The sequence below is a fragment of the Lepidothrix coronata genome, unplaced genomic scaffold, assembly GCF_001604755.1.
Source record: "Lepidothrix coronata isolate B3197 unplaced genomic scaffold, Lepidothrix_coronata-1.0 Scaffold40, whole genome shotgun sequence".
Classification (NCBI taxonomy): domain Eukaryota; kingdom Metazoa; phylum Chordata; class Aves; order Passeriformes; family Pipridae; genus Lepidothrix; species Lepidothrix coronata.
The window spans coordinates 2,431,758-2,455,626 of NW_016690220.1; the positions used below are offsets into that span (position 1 = coordinate 2,431,758).

General features: G+C 38.1%; 2 protein-coding genes across 2 annotated transcripts in view; one reads left to right on the forward strand and one right to left on the reverse strand.

The window, feature by feature from the left end:
• The window catches only part of LOC108496486 (dynein heavy chain 5, axonemal-like), a 147,086-nt gene extending 130,123 nt beyond the window's left edge, over positions 1 to 16,963 (forward strand). Inside the window, exons 69-72 of the mRNA XM_017813239.1 lie at positions 1,593 to 1,725; positions 10,478 to 10,686; positions 15,045 to 15,266; positions 16,139 to 16,963. Coding sequence (XP_017668728.1) covers positions 1,593 to 1,725; positions 10,478 to 10,686; positions 15,045 to 15,266; positions 16,139 to 16,357 — 783 coding nt within the window. The 3' untranslated portion in view covers positions 16,358 to 16,963. The remainder of the gene's footprint in view (positions 1 to 1,592; positions 1,726 to 10,477; positions 10,687 to 15,044; positions 15,267 to 16,138) is intronic.
• A 1,714-nt stretch (positions 16,964 to 18,677) lies between these two features.
• MURC (muscle related coiled-coil protein) overlaps positions 18,678 to 23,869 on the reverse strand; it is a 15,875-nt gene continuing 10,683 nt past the window's right edge. Inside the window, exon 2 of the mRNA XM_017813240.1 lies at positions 18,678 to 20,771. Within this exon, the coding sequence (XP_017668729.1) occupies positions 20,112 to 20,771 (660 nt within the window). The 3' untranslated portion in view covers positions 18,678 to 20,111. The remainder of the gene's footprint in view (positions 20,772 to 23,869) is intronic.

Sequence of the window (23,869 nt, forward strand, 5' to 3'; positions counted from 1 at the left end):
TGCTGATAGCTGTCTCCCAAGGAGAATAGCAGAGAAAGTTGAGAAAGAGTATTTTATTGGGCTTGGAGTTGAAACTTAAGAATTGGAAATTGTCAAAGCGTTTACATATTTACACTAGTGATTATAACTACTCAATTGCTATATGATATTTATCTTGCAGAAATTTACTCTTCAGTGTAATAATAAAATCTTTAGTAATGTTTATTATGTGCATATAATGTATAGTATACATAATAATGTATGCAATGAGATACACGAGTAGATCTGGAAAAATATGGAGAATATCCAGTGAACGTCTGGCCTTGATGGAATAGCACACATTAACCAAATCTTCTTGCTTCTGCTTGGTTGTAGTAGAATTCTGATGACATTCTGTTCTTTGAAAGATCAAACTTTCTAACTCTTATTTCATTTTTTGTTACTAAGCTCAAAGTAGGGTCTTAAATTTTTATTTAAGCAAACTGATCCTATGGGTCAGCTCTTTTCTGATAAATTAATGACCATATATACATATATGGGGATGGGATCTTATTTTACTTTGAGATCTTGCCTTGGTTTGAGAGTCCTCTTGCAGAATTTCATCTGCAGAGGGAATGAGCGACAATGGCAAAGATCAGAGTTCAGGCTGCTTCAATATGTAAAATGATGCATGTGGCTGAGTGGTAGCAAATACACAGAGAAGACCACTGGCTTTCTGAAAGCTAAGTATAATGGAGAAAACCACTTGAAAGTCTAAAAAATCAAGAATTCTGGTACTACATGAGGTATAGGCACCATGATTTTTGCAGGTGCCATTAAACCCTCTCTTATGTATTATTATATACAGAGATATACATGGAATATACAATGTATGTCTGAAGTACATTCTATATGCACCATATGCTAAAGCAAGACAGGGAATGCTACTCCTAGTGTTGCTATGATATGTCCTTAAGTAACATAGAAAACTGATTCCATTTTGAAATTTTTCTCTGTTGAATATGAGTGAAACTGTTATCCTTAAACTCTAAGAAGGCCAAAGGCTTCTACTTGCAAAATGCTGCACATAATGGTGTAACAGATTTCTGTGGCATCTGTATTATTTCTGGCAATCTTGCCTCTCTAGTTAAAGTATCCATGAGCATCTTGCCTTATGAACAAGTCACATGCTACTGGAAGTAGCAGTTTTTACATATCCTTGTGCTTGTTAAGTGGAACTCCATTTGTTGTATTATTTCAGCTCAGCAGGGCAAGAAGAGGTGAGAAAGTTCACTTAGCACAATTTGGAAATATGAAGAAGTCACCATCAAACATGCTTTTTTATAGCATGTGGGGTTTTTTATTTTAAGATCTAAGACCCTGCAGCCTAACAAGGACAGAATAAACTGCTGTGTCCCTTCAAAAAGAGGGAACTTTCCCTCCTTAGAATGATGGAGGAGCTCATTTTGGTAAGCTAATGAGTCACAGTGTGCTAAATCTTACAGTTGGCAACAGGATTTGAATGGCCATCTGTTACTAAAAAGTTTCTTTTCTGAAAATATTTTTGCTTTCAAAAATTATTGCATGGGAAACAGGAGATTAGATTTTATAATCATTGTACTATTCTTATTTAGGTGAAAGCCCAACTTCAGAAGATGGGAGCCATTCAACCCATAAACATATTTCTCCGTCAAGAAATTGACCACATGCAACATGTTATAGCAAGAGTTCGAACTACACTGGCTGATCTCAAACTGGCTATTGATGGTAAGTTACAACATTAAAAATCATAATTAATATTTATTAATAATGGCCAGTCTTCGTGAGCGAAGATTTGGGAAAGGTCATTAACCCTTCGAGCCTGCGCAGTGGATTTTTTAGGTGAGACACAGCGTGCGCTGAACTGAGCCCACCCTTTAATCCTGAGGTTCATCTGCCGGGGCCGAGCAAGCTTGGACAGTGGCAGTGAGGTCCCCAGGACGTAGGTTTGTTTAGAGTGACCTTCTCTTAGATGGATTGCCTCACAGGGCTGACGAGCTCCATCTGCCCGGGGGGCTGGGAATCGAACCCAGGTCGCAGCGGTGAGAGTGCAGCACCCTAACCACTAGACCACCAGGGGCCCCACAATATTTATTACTAACTATATATATATGTATGTTTATACTGTATAACTAAATTAATATTTCCCCTCCTTTTCTTCCTTTCTCTTTTGTTCCCTCCCTCCCACAGTTTTTCTCCTTTCCTCTCTATCATATGACTACTAATTCCAGCCCTTAAAACGTTCTGATTGCATCTCTAAGGGCACTCCACCTAAGTTTATACTGCATGCCTGTGCTTCAGTATTGCAGTTCATGTCCCCCAGCACTACTACACTTCTGTGATTCTCTGCAGGATCCCTACAGAGCACAGAGGAACTGAATTGCATGATTAGGTCCACAGGTCATGTACCAGAGTCATTTATGAAATTAAGCTGGTCCATAACGATGTAGAACAAGGTAGAAGTGTTGCTGCTAAGTAATTGAGAGAGAGGGAACTCAGGAGGCAAGGTGGTAAAGACTCTAATTTAAGGTGAGATTTGCAATATTCATGAAACCAAATAGCAGGTCTCTAAATGGAAGCTGAAGTGAGTGGCAGTGCCAGTCAAAAGACAGAGATAGGGTTCTTCTTTTAGCTGTTCACAGGAGGCAGGCAACAGCATTCTGTATCCCTCAGAGACAAGAGTTTTTGGCTGAAAGTGAGCAATGGTGAATGTAGTAAAAAAAATCAAGAGCACAGACAACTAGAAGCAGATGGAAAATTTGAGCAGAAAAGGAGTGAGGAAAAAGAAGGGATGATGATGTTACCGTCTGCTTTTTGTTTTCACTTCCCATTTTGCTCATCTGCAAGAGTTGAAATATCCAGGAAAGAAAGTATACTGTTGCTCAGCCAAGTTTCTTGAATCAAAAATAAATTAAAACGAAGCAGGAATGCTTTGGTTCCACTGGTTAAGATCTCACAGAAATCTGCTGTTCTATAGCAGAGAGGCAGAAAATATCTGAGACAGCAAACTGTCCCTACAGGAAGCAGGTCAGAATGCCTCAAAACCTGTTCCTTATAATATAGGTGATGGAAGTACTTTGATCTGTCTTACTGGCATTTTCCAGTCGTTTGATGGTATCTTTCATGAAGGGAGATTTTTTTTTAATTTGTACTTTTGTTACATAAGAATCAAAAGGGATTTTTCCCAGTCCATTTGTATGAAACACGAAGGCAACAATGATACCTACAATCTGAATCTAGGAAAGAGGTTCATAAATGTGCCCAAGGCTAATAAGCTTTCATATCCTGTAATAAACATATGCTAAGATCAAACTGGAAGAAACAATTGTCCTCTGTTTCAATACTGAGCTGAAAGTTCCCTTTTGTATGTGAATAGAGTCCTCTTTTCCAGTAAAGTAAAATGATGTTTTCCATTCAGGAAAGTGTTAATCTTTCCTTGATTATGACAGATATATTCAAATGCTCAATATGTACAATATTCTGCAAAGGGGTGGATGAATAACATAATTTATTTGCACTTCATATTCAGTTCCACAGTGGGCGCAGTCATCTGCCAGATGTTTAATCAAGTTAATGCTGTAACTTTCATGCAATTCTCTAAAACATAATTTTCTTAGGGACAGGCAAGCTAAATATAGTAAAAAATTGCTCTGAAAACAAATTTGGATGTATAGTTAACAATAACAATTAATGGCTTCTGGCAGATTCATGAGGATAACACGGTAGATGATTAATTAAGGAGTAGTAAGAATATTTAAAACCGCTAACTGTCTCATACTGGGTTCTCCCCCAAAACTAGTCAACTGCAATCTCAGATCATCTGAGGTGCTTCTTTTTCTTTATAATGAGGTAAACTGATCTGTCTACTCAGACAGCTCATGTGACTTTTGACATCTGCCCAGGTCACATATTTGGCTTTGGCTTCATGAACCTGTTAAGGCCTGAGCACCCACTTTCATCAGATTTAGACTTTCAAATGAGTTTTGTGTTAAAGAATGTAGTACATCTTCAGGATACGTCATGTAGCTTTTTAGAAGGTAGTCTGAATGTTTGATTCTGCAGCTTGGATGTGAATAGCTGGACCTTGTAATTTTGATGTTGCTCACTGAGTTACATTTCAGATAATGTAAGGATCTCCTCAGGGAGAGCCCATGTGCAGCTGAACATGAGGGATGTAGAGAAAACTAGCAGAGCCAGTTTTGTCCCTCTGTCCAGAGGGCATATTGAGAAGCGTTCAGCTTTTGGGAGGGGTTAGGGTGCTCAGCATGTGTCTAACATGTTTCTTGGCAAACGTGCCCACAAGCCTGCATCTCTACCAATAAACTTTGCTGCCTGGAGTGATACTTTTTCTGGATCAAATTATAATAATTAGATTGTAGCTGCACTTTTTACTCCCCCTTATGTCCCAACCATTACTTCTGTTTTAATTACTTATTGATTGTCCAGAGTTTATTTCACAGTTGCCATAATAAAGAGCTTCACCATAAATCAGAATACAGCAATGATGGTTATCCTCTCAAGAGACCTAAAATAGAGGCTATATTCCAAGCAGAGAAAGCTTTTCAGAGGCAAGGACCAGTAAGACATGGGGCTTGTACCAAAATTCCACATTCTAATGGATTATGAACAACAGATCTTGAGCTCCTAGCAGAAGGTGACCGTATTGATTGTAGGGCAGTATATGAGCTATAGAATTCCTGTGTACTTACCTTCTGCTGGTGGAAGAGTAGAAGCCTCTGGCACAGAATGCTAATACCCTAGCAGTTTGTTGGAAGCGGATACTTCCAATCCTCTCTCCCACTAGTAAAGATAGTGTCTTTAATGCAGTAAAATTTAATGACTCATTCAGTTATTCGTATCCTCTTAGAGTTTTTTGAGTTGAGTTTGTTTGAATCTGTGAGATTTTATGGGGCTCTCTTTATTCCTCCGTGCACTGAATAAGAGTGCTAAGCATTTTGATGGCACCATGATGTGTCTTCTATTGGTGATGAAAGTGAGAAGAGAGATTTTGTGGGAGCGATCCCTAGTCCCTCTGGAGTGTTTTCCATTAATTGGGTGGAGTGTACTTGTAGTAGCACTGAAAGTGGGTATCGAATCCTTGTCAATGGAAATAAGCACAACTTTTAGGCTGGTTTTAATCCTGATTCTTTTTAGCCCACTTAACATTCTGCTTAAGGGTTTCTTGTGAAAGAAACCAATGCTTAACTTGTTTATTTATATCTAGATTCTACTTTGGTCATACAACTGAATCCACTTGGCCTTGGTGTCTGGTACATAACAGCATTGTGTTTTCAAAATAATCCTTTGGAACTGCCTACTCCATGAACAAGCGAAGACTATATGTGAAACCTTGGATTTTTTTAACCGTTCATGTCATATATGTGCCACACGATCACAGAACTCCCACTGCTATTTGTGCAGTACTTGCAAAGCTCGGAGAGAGAAATCTTTTTCCTGTTAACATTTTTCCTGAGAATACAGCAGTTCTGTGGCAATGTAGTCTTACATATGTTATAGGACTCATGTAGAATTTTTATGTCATCTACAAAAACTCAAGCATTAAGCCAGGGGTAAAGATTTGCTATTTTTTTTCCAATTCAAATACCATGATCTTGAAAGTAGGGTTTGCATCATGATGCTGCAAGGAATTTCTGGCCATTGTGTGTAACACCTTCAAAGAGCATATAAATTCAGTCCAAAAGAGTCAAAAGAGGTAGCTGGTGCTTTATTTTAACGTACATGGCAAAAAACTGAAGCTCAGGAAACTCATCTTGCCATAGTGCACAGGAAAGGTAATTTCCTATGAAAGGGAAGCCACTGTCTGCCTAAGTTCTGTTTTGCCTCATAACACTATAACACTGCTAACACACAATTTTAGTTTGGCTTGCTGATGATGGCAATAGACTTTTAGGCTGAAAGATCTTGGGCTCTTACTTTATTAGGTCTTACAGTGTGCATGTGTGAGGCTTGTAGGGATCATCACTTTCGGATGAGGATTTTGTTGGAAAATGATTAAGAGCACTCAGTGAGGATATTAATGGAATGTAACAATGGGGAAATCATTTGAGGAATGGAGGGGATGAGTCTAGTATGTCTTGTGGTGTAGTTAATTTTGGCTCAGCAGCTCTCATCCATTATTTACTTCTTATCCTGATAAGAATGCCAGAATGCACCCTGTTGTCTTTCACAGTGTGGCATGTAATTTCTGGACTTCTTAATATGTGTTATTACATATGCTTGTCATGATGCTGGCTGTTGCATTGCTCTAGCTCAGGGTAGTAATTTGTATTACTTTTTTCATGGAGTTGTGCATGGTATTTCATCCTCAAATTATTGCTTTAAAATTTTTATTTTCAGTCCTTTGGTGGGTGCAGTCAAAAACATTTAGTACTGGAGCTGGTAAATTTTCAGAACAATTTGCAAGGTTACTTTCAAATTGCCTTCTTATGGACTGAAGGATTTAGCTGTTGAAGAGAATCTAGGATTTGTGTGCTTTTCTATGTGAAAAATTGCATGCTACTCAAGTTTCTCAGTTCCTTTCATCTCTCCTGACTTGAAGAATTAAATCAGAGGATTCTGCACCAGAAAAGGAAGGTGGGAAACAAAGAGAAAGCAGAACAGGGGCAAAGGTTAGGTGCAGCTGGAGAGAATACCACTCTACAAATAAAAAAATGGAGAGAGTGTTTTGCATTTCAGGGCTCGGTTGCCTGATTTACTCTTCCTATTCTGGAGACCTGGAGCCAAAGGTGGTGATAAACTGTTGAGGGCCTTGGAATTAAAACAGCATGGTGGAGGTAAATGAGCTTCTGAGAGCTTCCTGGGAATCATCTGCAAATGCTGAAGTGCCCGAGCACTGCAAGTGAAGGAAGACATACTTGAAGAACTGAAAGAACTGCCTGAAGCAAAGAAGTTGACTTCTATCAGCAGAGTAATGGTGGTCACAGAGCTAGCAAAACCGTACTAAAGCTTAAAAAAAAAAAAAAAGTTTTAGGTATGGGGAAACATACATTAGCTTTTACTGTTTTCATCTAGTACTCTGTATAACTTGTACCTTTGGATGTAATAATAATAATTAATGTTTTGGAGCAAACACAAACAAGTTAGCTGTTGTCATAGGGCAGAAAGGAGGAAAACTCAGGAAGCTACAAGCAAGTTGGTGTTCTCAGCATGTTCAGCAAAGAACAGGGAGTTGAAGCTTGGTAGTGGAGGCAAGGTGTGACTGCTTCAATAACGAAGCTGGTTCTTTGGAAGGTAAACTTGAATGGGAATTAAAGGCTGAAAAGAACAGCTTCTGTAGTTGACAGTCAATAATAGACGGATGCTTTCACTGAGCTTTTTCCTCTGTGTACTGTTCAGGCTAGCTTAACAGACTCATTGTCTAGCAAGTATTGTCCTCCAGCAGTACTCTCCATCTTATTATAATGATATCAGCTACTGGCAAACTGTACTTGATGTAGAAACTAGCTTCTTCTCATTTATATCCTACATAATTATTCTGGTTGTTCTTGATTCACATCTGTGCCTGTGGGAAGAGAATCACTCAGTGGACTGAGGCTTTTTTTGGTTCATGCTGGAATTTAAGATCATTCCTTTGTTCCTAACTTTAGGTACTCATTTAAACGAGATATGCAAGTTTTCTAGTCCAGATACATGCTACCATAAATGTGAAATTCAAAACATGGATCCAAATTTTACAAATTCCACAGTTTTCAGATTCAGCTTGTGGAAGGTACAGTAATGAAAAGGGGCAACTCCATGAAATAATACAAGGTCCTGATGTAGTCCATTCAAAGCATTATATCTGTTGAATGAATCACTGTAAAACCAGCTCGGTTTAAAAGAACAGACTATTTACTTTAATTATCAATAACAACTAGTCCTCAGAATCCTGAGAAGCTTTATTGCTCACTACTCAGCAATTGGATAGATTTAGATGTGGTTTAGAAGGGCGATAGCAAAAATTTAGGGCAATGAAAAAGGGAAATCCTAATTTCCAAACTGTGTATACTGTGCAAACACTCTTGTTACAGTACACTTTATTTTTGAAGCATGGAAATGCCCTAATGTCTTTAACTGACTTGACCCTTCATCAGTCATTTTCAGATTGGCTTTCACATTCAAGAAAGGGAATATCACAAAGTAACCCTGCAAATAACCAAGTTATAAACAGCTGGCCTGTCTGATCCATAGAATATTTGAGCTTGTCATGTTAAATTCATAGGACATTCAGTGTCTTCATATAGTCCAGTGCTCTGAGCTTCTCAGAAGTTAAACATGAGAAGTCTATGGTGTTGTACTACTAATTCAATTTATCAAATACAGTTTTTCAAACACCTGTATCATCTTTCTCCGGGAAGATGCCATTGTTTTTCTCCTGTAATACTGATCTTATTTCTGACAATTATTTTATTTTTAAAATTATTTTTATCAAAGTATTTTAGCTGCAGGAATGCATCCCAACACCCACAGATGTCATTTAGTGCTGAAATTCAAGCACTGCATGCCTACTGCCAGAGATGACACCCACTCACTAGGAATATTTATGCAGCTATATGGGCATGGCCAGAGCTGTGAACATACCTCATCCTCAAGAACATTTTGGCTTAGTCTTCTCAACAGCTGCTCTGAGTCATAACAGGCAGACATCCTAAGGGATTTCACAATACCCCAGGGCAGAGGCTGGTTGTATCTCCCTATTTGAAAAGCTCCAGCCTGCCCAGAAGAACAGAGAAGGAAAGGAGAAAGTTGACTGTATCAGCCTCAAAACAAGGAAGAACAAGAGATGAAAGAGTTCTTTCTCTCTCAATTCAATGATAATGATCCCCAGGGCTCAAACAGGATGCTTTTCACTTGTTTTGTGCCCTCACTACGGTTGCTCTGAAGTTAAAACCGACATGCACTGCATGACTTTTTTTTCCCACTTTTTCTGTCTCCAAAGGGTGAATAAAGTGTATGGTGTAATATTAGGTTTCTCTAAGCAAAGTGGAGAAGACACAGAGTGGCTTCTTTCTTAAATGTTGGTTCTTTCAGTTATATACTAGAGAAGATTAATACCCAAAGAGAAGGTTTAGTAATTGTGTTATAAAAGACTCTTACCCCAGAATGTTATTCTGAGCCTGATTACAAAGCAGTTACAGAGAATGCAGGATAGGCAGTATTTTTTAATATTTAAAATTTTGTAAAGGTTGATGGTTTTCTCCTAGCATTTGTTGCACAAAAAGAGGTGCATATAAATGGGAACAGACATTCATTACCTGCTAGAAGAGATCAAAGCCTATTTGCAATTGATATATTGCAGAAAGTACCAGATTTTCCCACACTGTTGTATGAGTGTTTAGGTTGGCCACTGTATTCTTCAAAATTAAAAGCTGGAGTTTGGTTTCTGGATATTTTTTTCCTTCACCTGAACTGGGGCCCTGCCAACCCCAATAGAAGGAAGGGATTTGAAATGCTTACTTATTACAGGCCACATTTCCTTAAAGGTATGTTTGGATGGATCATTGCAGTTCTTCTTTGCAGTCACCCAGACCATTTCCCTTTCTTTTACATGTTCTGTGCTGGAAGCCCCCTGTATCTGTTTGGTATCTCATGTAATCTTGGTGTCAATTACAGCAGTTGTGTGTATGATTGATACATTGAACAGTGGTATTACATGAACATTTAATAAAAGTTGGGGGTACCAGACCAGGGGTATAGGGGCTGCCAGACCATACCTGGAGAATAATAGAACCAGTTTCTGGAATAGAGAAGTTATCCTGAAACATGGCCATGTGCCAGATTTTAGTACTATTGAGAGTATAGACTGATAAGATGTAGGAACTTCTGGCATATGGAATGGTGAGTGTCACTGACAAATCACTGTCTTAGTAAATGCCAACGTTTTAGTGGGAAGAACAATACTAGGCATGGAAATGGAATATGTGAGTACATGCTGCCACTGCCAAAAAATAGAAAAAAATCTTGCCTCTAGCTTTATTCTACCTACTACTTTCCCACTGAGAATCTTGATAATGGAAATGTACAAAGTTATCATTAATAACAGTGAATCATGAATATAATCACTGTCAGTACATGCTTAGGATATAGATGAGTTACACAGTGTATCTCTATCATTGATCATGCATGTAGGAACCATTAAAATATATTAAAAAGTTTTAAATTATTAATCACATTCCATACACACTGTGAATATAATCAATATAAATAATGTGTGTGAGGAAGAAGGAGTTGTTTAAGAAACATATCTTTATTTCTGATCAAAACAACAGAAGAAATATAATTTATCTTATCACTTTTAACTTTGAATCAAGTCTTATAATTTTGAGCAAATTAACTGCAAACTGATAAGAATGCAGTGCTACAGGTGTGCAATTAAGGCACAACAAAAGAGGGTTTATTAGACTCAGAATGTCATTTGGAAGTTTAATTGCCTTTGCAAGCTAAGGGAAAGTTCATTCTGAACGTTTTACTTATCTTCCAGGAACCATAATTATGTCAGAAGAATTGCAAGATGCTTTAGATAATATGTATGATGCTAGAATTCCAAAACTGTGGCTTAGGATTTCCTGGGAGTCAACTACTTTAGGATTTTGGTTTACTGAGCTTCTTGAAAGAAACCAGCAATTCAGCAGCTGGCTGCAGGATGGCCGTCCAAACCAGTTCTGGATGACAGGTTTCTTTAATCCACAGGTAAGATTGCCAGATTGACCTTTATATCTTCTATGTAACAGTTAAATTAGACCTTGAGAGAACTTCAAGCTGACTTAATATTGACTATATGAAGTGTAATCTAAATTAAATTTTTAGCATAAATATAGGATAAATTATCTTCAACATCTATTGAAGAAAATTTTGCTCGACAAAAATAATGCTACTGAAATAATGAAATGCTTTAATTATAGTAAGGAAATTGGATAAGTACATATTTACACATTTCAGTGTAATCTTCCACCTCCTCTGTTACAGTAACCTGTTTCTTATTTATTGCATGAAAATACCTTTAAGTACAAAACAAGGTAAGTTCCAGAACTTTGACACAGGAAGAAGAGATTTGGACTTGGCTCTCAATCCTTGCAAATCAGTTCCTTGAAATGGAAGGTTTGTTATTTATACCACCCCAGAATTGTGCCAGACATGATCTGTGGAGACATATAAAAAACACAGCCCCTCGTCTGCACCATCTAAAATAAAAACCTGGCATGAAAGCAAACACAAAAAAGGGAACAGCTGAGAGCACAGTTAAAAGAAGTAAAGTATACATACCTAGATGATGTATAGACTTTGCAAAGCTGTCCACATTCATTAAAGCTTTTTGTGATTCACAGATGTTTGTGGGAAGCGTAAGTTGTGGAAATGAGTCATTGTGAGAGTATCCAGCCAACAGGTTTCTGTGAAGTCTTAGCAAAAAGCTATTTTGAAGATCTATTTTAATCTCAGTACTTGTTAGCCATGCAGAAGCTAGCTAAAACAGCTGCCTAGAATAGAGAAAGCAACAGTGGCAAATATTCTCTAGGACTACTGCTGGGAAATATCTATCTATCATCTATCATGTCTGTGTCAGCTGTCTGCAGATACAACTTTATAGCATGAAAGTGTGCTCACAGAACCCCTGAGCAAAAGGTTCCCAAGTGTGAGGGAAAGGAGTAGGAGTTTTAATAAAATGATTATGCTTCCATACTTGGTTTGCTAGCAACACACTGATAGCAGCACTCTAAAATATTCCAAAGTAACTTTTGCAATGATCAGTCTGGATGCAATCCTAACAAGCTTTTACAGTTCCGTGTTTTTTGAGTTGGTGTTTGCTTTTGCACTACAGATGAGCAAGAGCTAATAGAGATTTTGTACTGGCCATTTTAGCTGGCTTTTTTGTGCTCTGGGTTTGTGCCTGAAATTTTGCCACCCCAGATTGGGCATCCTACAATTTTTTGGATCCATATAGGTGGATTTTTCGAAAGAGCTGCCAAATAATCACTGTAAAGTGTCCTCAAACAAACTGTGATTTAATAGACCACAGTAAGTGAGAAAGCCTCTAGAAATACAAAAATTAAACACTTCATAACCCCTGGTTCTAAAAGTTCCTAAATATATACTGTGCAGAGATTTAAAAATTTATTTGTGCTGGCAATCACAAGCCTAAGAATCAGATGGTTATTGTGGTATTCTTAATTTTCTGTAGCCCAGGCTGTGGGATTGGCTCATTCTAAAAGAAATTCACCTGAGAAAATATTCATTTTCTAATTAATTAACTATTATTTTGTTAATAGTCATATTGCTGTGTTTAAAATCAGTATTTCGTGTGTTAAGAAAATTGATTTTCTTCTTCTCAAACAAGCTGAGGTGATGAGGTATTAGTGTTGCAGTTCTAATGGCTTGTTTGTAACACCTGAGAAGTTGTCAGAAAAATCCTTTCATTTGTAAGATGAAATACAGCTCCTAAGTAATTTGCCTACTTGCATATATCTTACTGTTTGTTTTATAGTCAATGGATAAATGCCATGGATAACATGAGACAACAAAGCAGATTTATAACACTGGGAAAATGAGGCATTCTGGCAATAAAAACTAATATAATACCTGACTCTGCCTTTTCTAGGACTGTTTATACACTAGGATAAATTCAATAATTTCACAGAAGTTAATCTTTATTTTTAGTGATACAAATGATGGCTGGCTCAGACTTCTATGTAAAAGAAACCTGATTCCCTCTGTGTGTCTGCACTGGGTCAAGATAACTGGGGTGAACAAAACAAGAAGTGCCATGAATTTACCTCCCTCAGTGAAGTTAATCTGTTACTGGATTTTTTCATCTAAAAACTTGACACTAGGCATATCTCATTTCTACCTTCCAATTTCCAGATTGTGGCTGACACTGTTTTATTGTTTCCTTGTTTGAATCTCTGTATCCAGTTGCTGTCACTTGTCCTATATATAGATTTTAAGTACTGTGAGGCATGCAAACAAACAAAACCAACCAAACCAAACAGAAAAAAAAAGGCAAGGATTACCAGAAATCGAAGCAAATGTCATTGCAAGTGGTCCATTATGTCCCTGACAGAGGGTTTTGGGGTGAGCCAAGCCCTCAGCTGTACAGTGACACCTCAAGCCACCTGATGGTGTCTTGCTCTTTGTTGTACCATTCACCTTCTCTGGGACACCCAGCTGGGCCTCCAGCTCACAGCTGTAGTATTTAAACACTGTCTAGGATTCATTCAAATGAGCAGATAATCATTAAAAGTCCCACTGCAGACAGCATATAGGTCCTGCCATTTCTGTAGGAATAATCTGCTATCTAAACCTTATCCCTGAAGACGACTCACAGCTCTGAGCTTACTTTTTTCCCAGTGTTTCCATGGTGCCTTTGAACTGATTCCCTTAATACAGTCATTGCTCTGTCCTGTCCTCTTCAGGCTCTTCTTTCTTTAATATTTCAGTTTATCTGGGATGCAGTAGCCCTCTGGGGCCTTCTGGCAGTGAACACTTCATGTATTTTAAACTATTGGTTCTAGTATGTTTCTACAAATTAAAATTTCACAAATTACTACAAGGATTCTGCTTCCATTTAATGGCATTTCTGATAGAAGAACTTGGCCTTTAATCCTCTCTCCCTTAGCTACATGCCAGAATTCTCAACTACTTCAAACGCAATTACAATTATCTGTGCCATCACAAAACTACTTTAAAACACTTATCCTGGGGTCTCTGGGATTAAATTAATGAGAAGCAACCAGTGTCTCAACAGAAACATCTGAGTTCCTGTAAGTCATCTCACGTCCTCATAACTTAAAGGGTATTGTGTGGTTACCAAGCTTAGTGCATGCAACAAGCATTTCAGCCCTAGCAGCCAGATACTGGCCCCTGCATTCAGTAGCTAATAGCCCGTGTTTCCACATCTGGCTTCATTCCATTCATTTGCCCTTAACAGTAGTTCCACAGAGCATCAGCATCCTGCACTGTGAATACTGAAGAAAAATAAAAAGCTTGTTCAAGTCCCTCATTGCTCCTGATTTCTTCCTAGTTGTGCTATTGGCTCTCTAATTCCCACCTCTGTCCGTTCCTCATGTGGCTCTCTATCCCCCCTTCCATGTCTCTAGATGCTTTCATTCCCTGTTCTGAAATCTGTTGTGAAAATTATTCTTTCCTAGTTGTCCTTTCCATTGCTCTTGAATATTCAATTTTGTGATTTATTCATTCATCTCTTGGCTACACAGATGGGTTTCCATGCGGTAAAATAAGATGCACATCTACAGCATGACCACTGGAAGGGCAAAGGAGTCTACCCTCCCATGTCTAAGGACTAAGGCTCTTCCCGTTTACTGCAGTGTATGTGCACACGGACAGCTGTATCAGAGAAGCTAACAAGAATGTTCAGCCTGGCTTGTCTTTTGATAGCTTGTAACTATATCATGAGTTTGGAGCTCTTTAGAAGGGAGTTAAATTTCATTCTGTGATGAAGTGCTCTGGGTTTATCTTTCTGTTGTCTGAAATAGTATGGTATTGTAGTATATAAAGACTTTTCACTGAGCAAAGTGTCAGAGGCATTTCAGTAATTTCATGATTCCAGATCATACTTCCTTTGTATTCTGTAAAATGCTTCATTACTTGTTCACTGAAAAGTATTTTTTACAATGTTGGTATAAGAAAAGGTGAGTAATATAGCCAGTGTTACAGAAATTAAAAATTACCTGTATCTGGAACCTGTGAAAACACATTAACTTGGCAGCCTTGCAAACCTCTCTCCATCTGTTTGGTTGTAAAATAGGCATGTGAGGCAAGTTATACAGGCAGCTTCTGATATGTTAAATAAGCCAACTTGGTGGCTTCTTAGCACCAGCATGTGCACACCAATTATGTAAGAATGAATGGTACTGGGAAAGTGTAGGAGAGCATTGAATTTACACTACTGAATTTAGTTTATATGTATATGAAATTTTGTGGGACAAGGTTTTGTATAGCTGATGTCACTTACACTGGAAAAAAAAAATGGAGATGGTTAAATTCAAGGCTTTTTAAAAAAATTCTCTATGTTGTATTCCTCTATGTCTCCTTAGGGATTCCTAACGGCTATGAGGCAAGAGACAACTCGCATGAATTTAGCAAAAGGGTGGGCACTCGACAGTGTTGTTTTACACAATGAAGTGACCAAGATGATGAAAGAAGATGTTGTTGGCCCTCCTCCTGCTGACATCGGTGGGGTTTACATTTATGGCCTTTACCTCGAAGGGGCAGGTTGGGACCGCAGAAACAGTAAGCTGATCGAGTCACCACCAAAGGTAAGGATCAAATGAGTATGACTGACTGTAGAATAATACAGTATGCTCACAGAACACCAGGAAGTACGTTGACCACCTGCAGCAGTGGTTTCACAATGGGTTTTCAGAGGGTAAAACACTAGCAGGGCTCAGAAGAGGGCAGAGTGTTTACCCACTAAGCAAACAAGAAGCAAACAAAAAGACTTGTGTCGGAAAATAAATTTAGGATGCATTGCACTAAATCAGACCAGAGGCTGGGCTTCTTGGCTTCACTAGAAGCACATTTATGTTCAAATAAAATAGTGCAAGCCATAATCAGTCTTCTTTTGACTGACCAAGTAGGACCCTACCAGAAGTCCCAAAGCCCTGGCCTGGGTTTGGTATGGAGGTCAGTGTTTGGTTGACTAAAAATCCCTGGTGTTTGTTTTTTAATATGAGGAAGGGTATTAGTTCTGACCTCATGCTCAGTTATCCATGCATGGAGTTACATTTTGCTGAAGTAACTAAGCAGATTTAAAATCTAGCTATGGAGTAATGATTAGATGCTGTCATCACTGTTCAGGGAAAAATGGGGCAAAGGATGGGAAAAAAGACAATGGTTGCTCTCCCTCCTAGAACCACGCTGTCATTTTTCCATCTACTTCCATGGCATGCAGTTTTCCACTGCTTTCCTTTCCTTCCATCAGGCTTCCTGATGTCTGTTGTCCTGGAGCTGCCACAGGCTTAGAGTCAATGTAGTAGCAAGCGTAGGACTTCTGTTCTTGCATGTACCTCTGCTGAGTCACTGGCACTTTTGCTGAAGGCCTTTACTGAGTCTAGTTCTAGTGTTTAGATTCAGATTCGCTATCCTGCTTCTCTAATGCTGAGCCCTGTGTCTCTTTCAACATTCTCAGGTGCTGTTCACAAGCCTTCCTGTGGTCCACGTGTATGCTGTTAGCACGACAGCACTAAATGACCCAAAGAAGCAACAAGGAAATGTGTACTCCTGCCCTGTCTACAAAAAGCCTCGGAGAACAGATCTAACATACATTTTCTCTTTATATCTGAAAACAGTGCAGAATCCTGATCATTGGACTTTAAGGGGGGTTGCACTGCTCTGCAGTACAAAATAGGGACAGATAGCTATTAAAAAAAGAACAACCTAGTAAGATTTAGCTGCAGCCAGTAGGGCTTGCATTGTTATTGTCAAAGTGGTGGCTACCTTCTCGTAGGGGTGCGGGAATCAACAAATGATGTATAGATATTATGTTAATTGCACATAGATCAGTTTACTCTGTTCACAGCAAAAATACTAAATGTATTTATCCTGGGATTATCAGAGGGAAAACATTTGCAGATGTAAAATTTGGCAACTGTTACAAACCAAGTGATAATATAATCAAATAACTTGCTCATAATGGAATCACTATGAAAAAATGATAGTGACAACTGCTCTAACATTTATAGTCATTCTTTTGTAGATGTTCTTTTTTCTTAATACAAGATTTTTTCATAATATAATACAATTATTTTTAAGTTCAACTTTGTAGTTAAAAACTTATCATCCATAGCATTATTAAATCTGTAATGGCAAGAGAATTAAACATATGGTAAAACTTTATGTTTATCTGCATATATCCCAATGCACAGTTCCTTTGATTTTGTATTTGTAAACTTACTGGGTGTTTTTACTAATGGATACAACCATTTTCTTTAACAGTCACTTGTTTATGTAAATGATCATAGAAGCTGTACAATCAGGCATGTTTATCTTTGCACAAGTAGTGGCCTTTGCACATATTAACTAATTTCTAAACCTGTATCCCCTTATAAGGAAACTGTGCACGCACCTCATTATTAGTGCGAAAAAGGTTTTGAAACTTTTCTCAGTAAACACATCCGAACACTAGTTCAGCTCTCATTTCATTTGCATTACTGCCAGAATCCTACAAACTCAAACTTCTTAACTGTTTTTTATTCTGCATTTTGCATGAGTTTAGGTTAAAAACAAATAGAAAATGACACACAGGCCATTTCTGGGAGTAGGTTCACCTGAAATGGTTGAAGTTATTTTTGTGTTAACCACCATTGCTCTCTACCCTGTAACTGAAGGGTGATTGCTACTTCTTTTTTAATAGACAGACAGCTATTGGCAGAAAACGTGTTTGGTTTTTTTCATAGCGCAAATTCAAAGCAAAAGAAATTGCTGTTGGATGTTATGAAAGAAGGGCTTGCAGTCGGTGTTTTGTTAATAGCTTTTTGTCTCCTTGTAAACACTTTCAATTTTTGTATAAACACTTCATTTTACTTTCAGCTAGTGTCTCAGAAAGTAGTTCATCCCTTCCCATAACCAGTTTTACTCTGCAGTTAGCAATTACAGGGCTCTTTCCATGAGGAAGTTTGATATTCACACTCCCACCCACAACTAAGTGGAAAGTGCCAGCTTTCTTCTTGGAAAACAGAGTAGACAGGAACAGGGTGCCTTTCTTCTACTAAGCCAGGAGCAACAGTGCCCGCAAGATTATCTTTCCAAATGACACCAACTGTTCAAAAAAATATACAGCAGGCCTCCCTCCAATACAGCTGTATGTCAAACAATTTCATTGAGAATTTTGTTTCTGAGAAGGCTGAAGGATTTGGCTTCACAATCATTGATCTTGGAAATTATGAAAAAGATAGAGACTTCAAGCAGCAAAAGGTTGTACTGTTACATAGAAACTGAGGTTGCAAACCATAGCGTTCTCCTCATCCCCTACCTGTATGAGGGGACATGGAGTAAATTAACTTTGATTGGAAACTGCATCGCTTCCTTTCTTTGTCAAGTAAAATGAGAACACTAAATGCTATATAAAGAAAATCTATAGGCAATTATGTTCTAGCACTTAGTGTTCTGCTGTATAAAAATGCAAGGAAATAACTTACTTGAACTGCAACATTTTCATTTCCATAACTAAACCTTGTATGCTAGTTTAGGAAAATGCCAAATCTTGCAGAACAGAATGCAGGTCATATTCCTGAAGAACAAGACAAATCAGTACTTCACTGAAGATAGCTACAGTTTGATATGGAACTGGAAGAAAAACATAAAGTCACTTGATTCCAGAAAGACTTCATGTAACTGCTAAAAACACACCAAACAAAACCTCCAGTCTATCCTATAAGCAAAACCTCTTTTTTTTTTCTTTTTGCATGTAATTACAGGAGAGCAGAGATGTACAATTTACTGTTGAAAGAAATGTCTTCCTCTCCCTGACTCCCTCTCTTGCCCTATCCTGCTCTTCCATGCAGTGGAGTGGCTGCTCCCAATCTGACAACATTAATTTGATTTGAAAAGTCACTGACATAGTATAACATTGACCTTCCACAACCAGTGTTCCCTAGTTATTATTGTTAAAGCTGTTTCACTTCAAATGGGATGTACACCAGACTAAATGAAAGAACTGGCAGGCAGAATACTTGAAATCAAACTAATTGTATTTAAATTAGAGATTAACAATTAGCTAGGAGTCTTCAAACAATGTATATAGATAACCAAGTTATGCTCTGCTGTTAAAATGAATCCGAGATATTAAATACAATCATACAGCTTTTGGCAATATTGTACAAGTTTCACACAGATAGTAATGACTAACATTGCTTTAGATAAGTGCTTTGAAGGCAACTCCATTTAAGAATGAAGAGAGCAATACAGTCCTGCACCCCATATCAGTGTACAGTCATGTTTACAAACATATCTGATGTCAGGGCACTGGCTCTGGAGTGTTGCAAATAAACAGCATTCCATACTCCAAAGGGTGTCTGTCTCATAATCCCTGAGGCTGTGGCTGGTCGATAATGATGATGATCGGAAAAAAAGAATTGGGTTATGGATTGGCCCTGTACATCTGTGACTTTGTAGAATAGATTTTAATTGCAGTGCAGCTCTGAAAAAGCACAGAGAGCAGAAAACAAAATAATTCCCTTGTCTGGTCGGTTTTGCACATAAGCCCTATGATCCTATGTATAGAATAATAATTTGTTTAAGGAACTCAAGGAAACTTCGGTTACAATATTCTAATTTTTCTTTCTATTTATCCAGAACCCGTGCATTCATCTTATTCCACTTTCACTGCTTCATACCATTGCCTTTCTCACAATCTCATTTTTTTGAAACACGAAATTCTTTTTTCCTCCTGCTATTCCATATTGAATATTTCTTCTTCTTTTTATTCTTTCTCCATAAGAGCAGAAAATGCATTGCTTACTTACAGTGGACTTTCCTGTTTCAGAACTCTGGAAATAATTTGTAGTCATTTCAGGAGCTTCTCTTTTCCAATAAGAAGAAAGAATTTACTCTAAACCTTATCATTCCTGCCCCATTTTTTCATACCTTGGATAAAGCAGGAATATCCTCAGCCATTTCTGTGAGGGCCCTTTAATGATAATATTTGTATAGCTAAATGACATTTTCCATAGTACTTCCTTTTGCTAATACAAAGTAATAGCTTTGTTACTGTTTTCTGATTAGATGAGTTGGTATAAGATAATGGAAATAAATTTTATACAGTTGTACATAAAACGATGAGAGTGATTAGGCTGTAAAGTGACTGCTAAATCAATCTTGAAAATGCAGCAGATTTCCATCTCCCTTTAACATTGTGAGTTCCATTTGGGTTAATGATGGCTATCGGCACACGCCAAGACAGAGGGGGAGCCCCTTCATTCAGTTTGCATGGCTTGACTCTTGTCAGGAAGACAACACTAGAGACATCTGTGTAAATGATAGAACAACACCAACACATTTTGTGATATAACACGAATTCACACATTTTTCAAAAGCTGAGTGAGTACATACTATGTTCTCTCTTGTTCAGTAAGGACAGTATGGTGTGTTTGCTCGTTGATTCCTTATGCTGATTGCTTTAAGTCTAGCAAAGGGACGCCATCATCACCTCCTTCTCCTTCTTTTCTTTCCTGCTTAAGAACAACTTCTGGGAGAGTCACTCCTATTTCAGTTGACTGGGAAGCACTTTTTGTTGCACCATTCTTGTCTTTCTTTACCTTAGTGATCACTTCTGTGTAAGAGATTTCTTCAGTGAAGGGCTCTGCTGCTGTGAGCTCAGAAGCAATGTGTACACCGGCTTCCTGGATCCCCTCCTGACCTTCGGCTCCTGTTCGTTCTTTATTTTTTTTATGGATCTTGAACATCTCCTTTGTTGGGGCAGCTTGTGAAATGGTTTTCTTCATCCTTATCCCAGATTGTTTCAGTCTCTCTCCTGACTGCCTGATCCTCTCTCTCCTCTCAGGGGTCACTATCCTAGTTTGAAGCCTGTTTACCTTCTTGCCAAAATTTTGTCTTGTCTTTTGGATATTTTCCCTTGAAAATGCCTTTTTGATATCATCAATGCGCCTCATGCCTGATTTCTTGAACTTGGTTGCTTTGCTTTCTTCTATATAATATTCTTCATCAGAAGACAGATCATCAGGTGGGAAAAAATCGTCCTCTAGAGTTTCACCTGCTGTCATCTCTTTGATAACAGAGAGAGATGAAGGACACTCGGTTTCCTCCTGTGAATGAAAGCACAGAGTCATCTTCCAGCAAGTGTATTTCAAAAGGATGGTGATTCATGCATTTTTTTTTTGGTTGACTTGCAGTTAGTTAAAGCTAACTGAAATATAATATTGTAACATAGTAAGTTAGGCTTGTACCATCGTACTTGATCTATGCAGAATACAAATGGCAAAAGAAACCTTTGCCAAGTTCTGTAGAGACTGCTCAATTAAAGATTTCTTTTCACTGTAGTTCTACCTGAAATTAATGAATGCAATAGTCCTATGAGTACTGGCCTCTAATGGTTTTCAGAGCAGACTTGTATAGTTCATTTATTTTTTTGGACCTTATCTGCTTCTCTGGGATTGGACCTAGATCCATTATTCCTCACCAATAACAGCAGACATCCTGTAGACAAAAGAGGCTCTTGTGCTTGTGTCAGCTGTACACTCTCCAAACAAGCGCCTCAATGATACCAGTAGCTTCAGTCCTCTACTGTTACCAAGACATTGTCCATTTTTTACTATTTGGAGTTTAGCAAACATTTCTGTTGCTGCCCAGAAGGGAATGAACTCCAGCATATTAACTTACATGTGCTGGCTCCACAACGGGACAAAGTCATTAAAGGAACGAGATGCTATTCAGTAAACCCAGTTCCATATAATTTCCTCAGCACGTGCTGAGGTGAGCTTGATTTGTTCCATCTGGAAAGATACGATAACTCCGAGCAAGCACCTCTATCTCCTGTGGTGAGTTTGGTGGCCTGTATGAGCATGCAGAATTAGAATCATGGAATCAGCCAGGTTGGAAAAGACCTCTGAGATCATCGAGTCCAACCTTTGACCTAACACCACCTAATCAACTAGACTATGGCACTAAATGCCACATCCAGTCTCTTCTTAAATACCTCCAGGGACGGTCACTCCACCACCTCCCTGGGCATATACAGGGACATATATACATATTTGTATTATTCATCCAGTGGGTATCAGCTGCATATCTTAGCACTAGGAATTCATGCAGCCTCTCCAAAGAAAAATTACTAGAGGCTCAAATCTCAAAGACACGGAAGATTTCCAAAAGCTGTCCACAGTAAACAAAAAATTTACCAAGATTCACTTAGTGGTTAAGGACATCAAAAAATAAAAAAAGTGAGAAAAGCTTATTGCAATGAAGGATTTATCTGAACAGGGAGAATCTCCTAATACAGTTGTTTCCCTGATCTGAAGACTGCCATCTACATGGACAGTACAGATTTGTGGCTCAGTGTCAGTAAGTCACTTCTATCTAGAAGTACCAGTGTATGCAGAGTAGAAGAATCATAACTTGCAGGAGGTGTATGAGAGGATGATGCCACCCTATTTTTCCCTACCAGCTGTTTACGTGTGTGTGCCCTTTTCCCAGGACAAGCAGCCCTTTGGGGTACAGACAGGCACAGCAGCTATATAAAACTTCTCTAATATGTTTCCCATTACTACTAACTACTTCAGCTGATTTCTGAGGCATGATAGTGTCAGGACTCTACAGTTAATATTATCATTCTAATGCAGACAAAAAGAAAGATATCAGAAGTTGTGAACCCATGAATAGCAAGTCAGGCTTACTGAATATTTTGCTGTGAACTTACTTCCAGCCAAAAAGATGTCTGTAATTTTTCACAGTGACTCATATAGTAGTGAGTCATGCTATTTTACAGAGTAATAGTAATACATAAAATAACATACATTGAGTTATTTGACAGACAAAGCCCACTTGGGAATCTGTCATCATGCCTTGGCTTCAATAAAAACCTTCTAGTAAAATAGTTGTTAATGCACAGAAAAAATAGGGACAAATTATGTTACATTGATTACAGCAGAATGTTATTCAACTCATCTGTCGAAATCAGCAGGAACAAAACTACAATGCTTTGCTAGTAATCATCTTCATTAACATGTGCAAATTAACATTAATTATATAAAGACTTCTATATATAAACATAATCCCTTCTTTTCTGAAAATTAACTAAAACACAGCTGGGTAATAATTCCTCAAAGTTTTTAAATTATAGCCCAGTCCTTCAGCTGAAATGGTAACAAAAATATTTCCAGAATGACTATTCTGAAATTTCAGTAAATACAGAGATGAATACAATATGGTGAGAGGAGTATGCCTTTCATATGAAGATTTTTCTTGTATTTACCTTTATTACTGTATTTACCTTTAGTCTATTAGCTAAAGAAGAGAGTGCTTTAACTTTCACATAGACATGTTAGAATTAAAAGTTATGAGCAATAACATGAGGGATGAAGGTCTTGTAGATAAGAGATAGAATCTAGAGTCACAGATCCTGAGAAACATTTTCATTCTTCTACAGTCTCAGAATGATTTTTGCCAAAACTTGGATTTTCTCCTTTTCCTTGATTTCTGCACACATCTTGAAGAGTCAAATGTAGCAAGGCAAAAAATTAGTGTGAGTTTCTATCTCCTCTCAAGAGTTCTGGATGTTACCAAAGCGGAAAGTATTAGTGAACCCGTCTAGCATGTTAGGGAGGTATCAGAATAAAAATACAGTGATTTAGGCTCAGTAGGTGAACTTTCTCATCTGTTTCCTTTCTCTCTCCTGCTCCTACCCATTTCTTTTAATCACTAGGTATCAGTAGGGCAGAGAGAAGAGAGTAGCTCATCCTTCCTAAAGCAGGAACAAGAAGTTTTAGTACCAGGTGGGAAACAGATGCAGTCACAGCATATAGCTACCAGCTCCTTTATAGACTCACTAAAACCAAAGACCAAACACCTACTGATTTCAGCAGCACAGAACAAAGCCCTAAATGGGGTGACAGCTTTCTCTTTGTCTGGAAAGCAGATGGGACTCAAAACAGTAGGACTGAGCAGTCTGATCTTAGGGGAGGGTGAGAAGGGAGTTGAGCCATTGATGATGCTGCTGGCAAGCTTTTAGTTAAAAATCTGCTTAAGCATTTTGCTAGGAAGGACTCTTCCTAGCTAAGGGAGGATCTAAAATGAGGACAGGAGATTATTTCACAGTAAAAGATGATACCAAACATTCAGTTATTTTTAACATGATTTCTTGAACAAAGAGGCATGCAGTCACATGGGCCATTAATACATATGACGT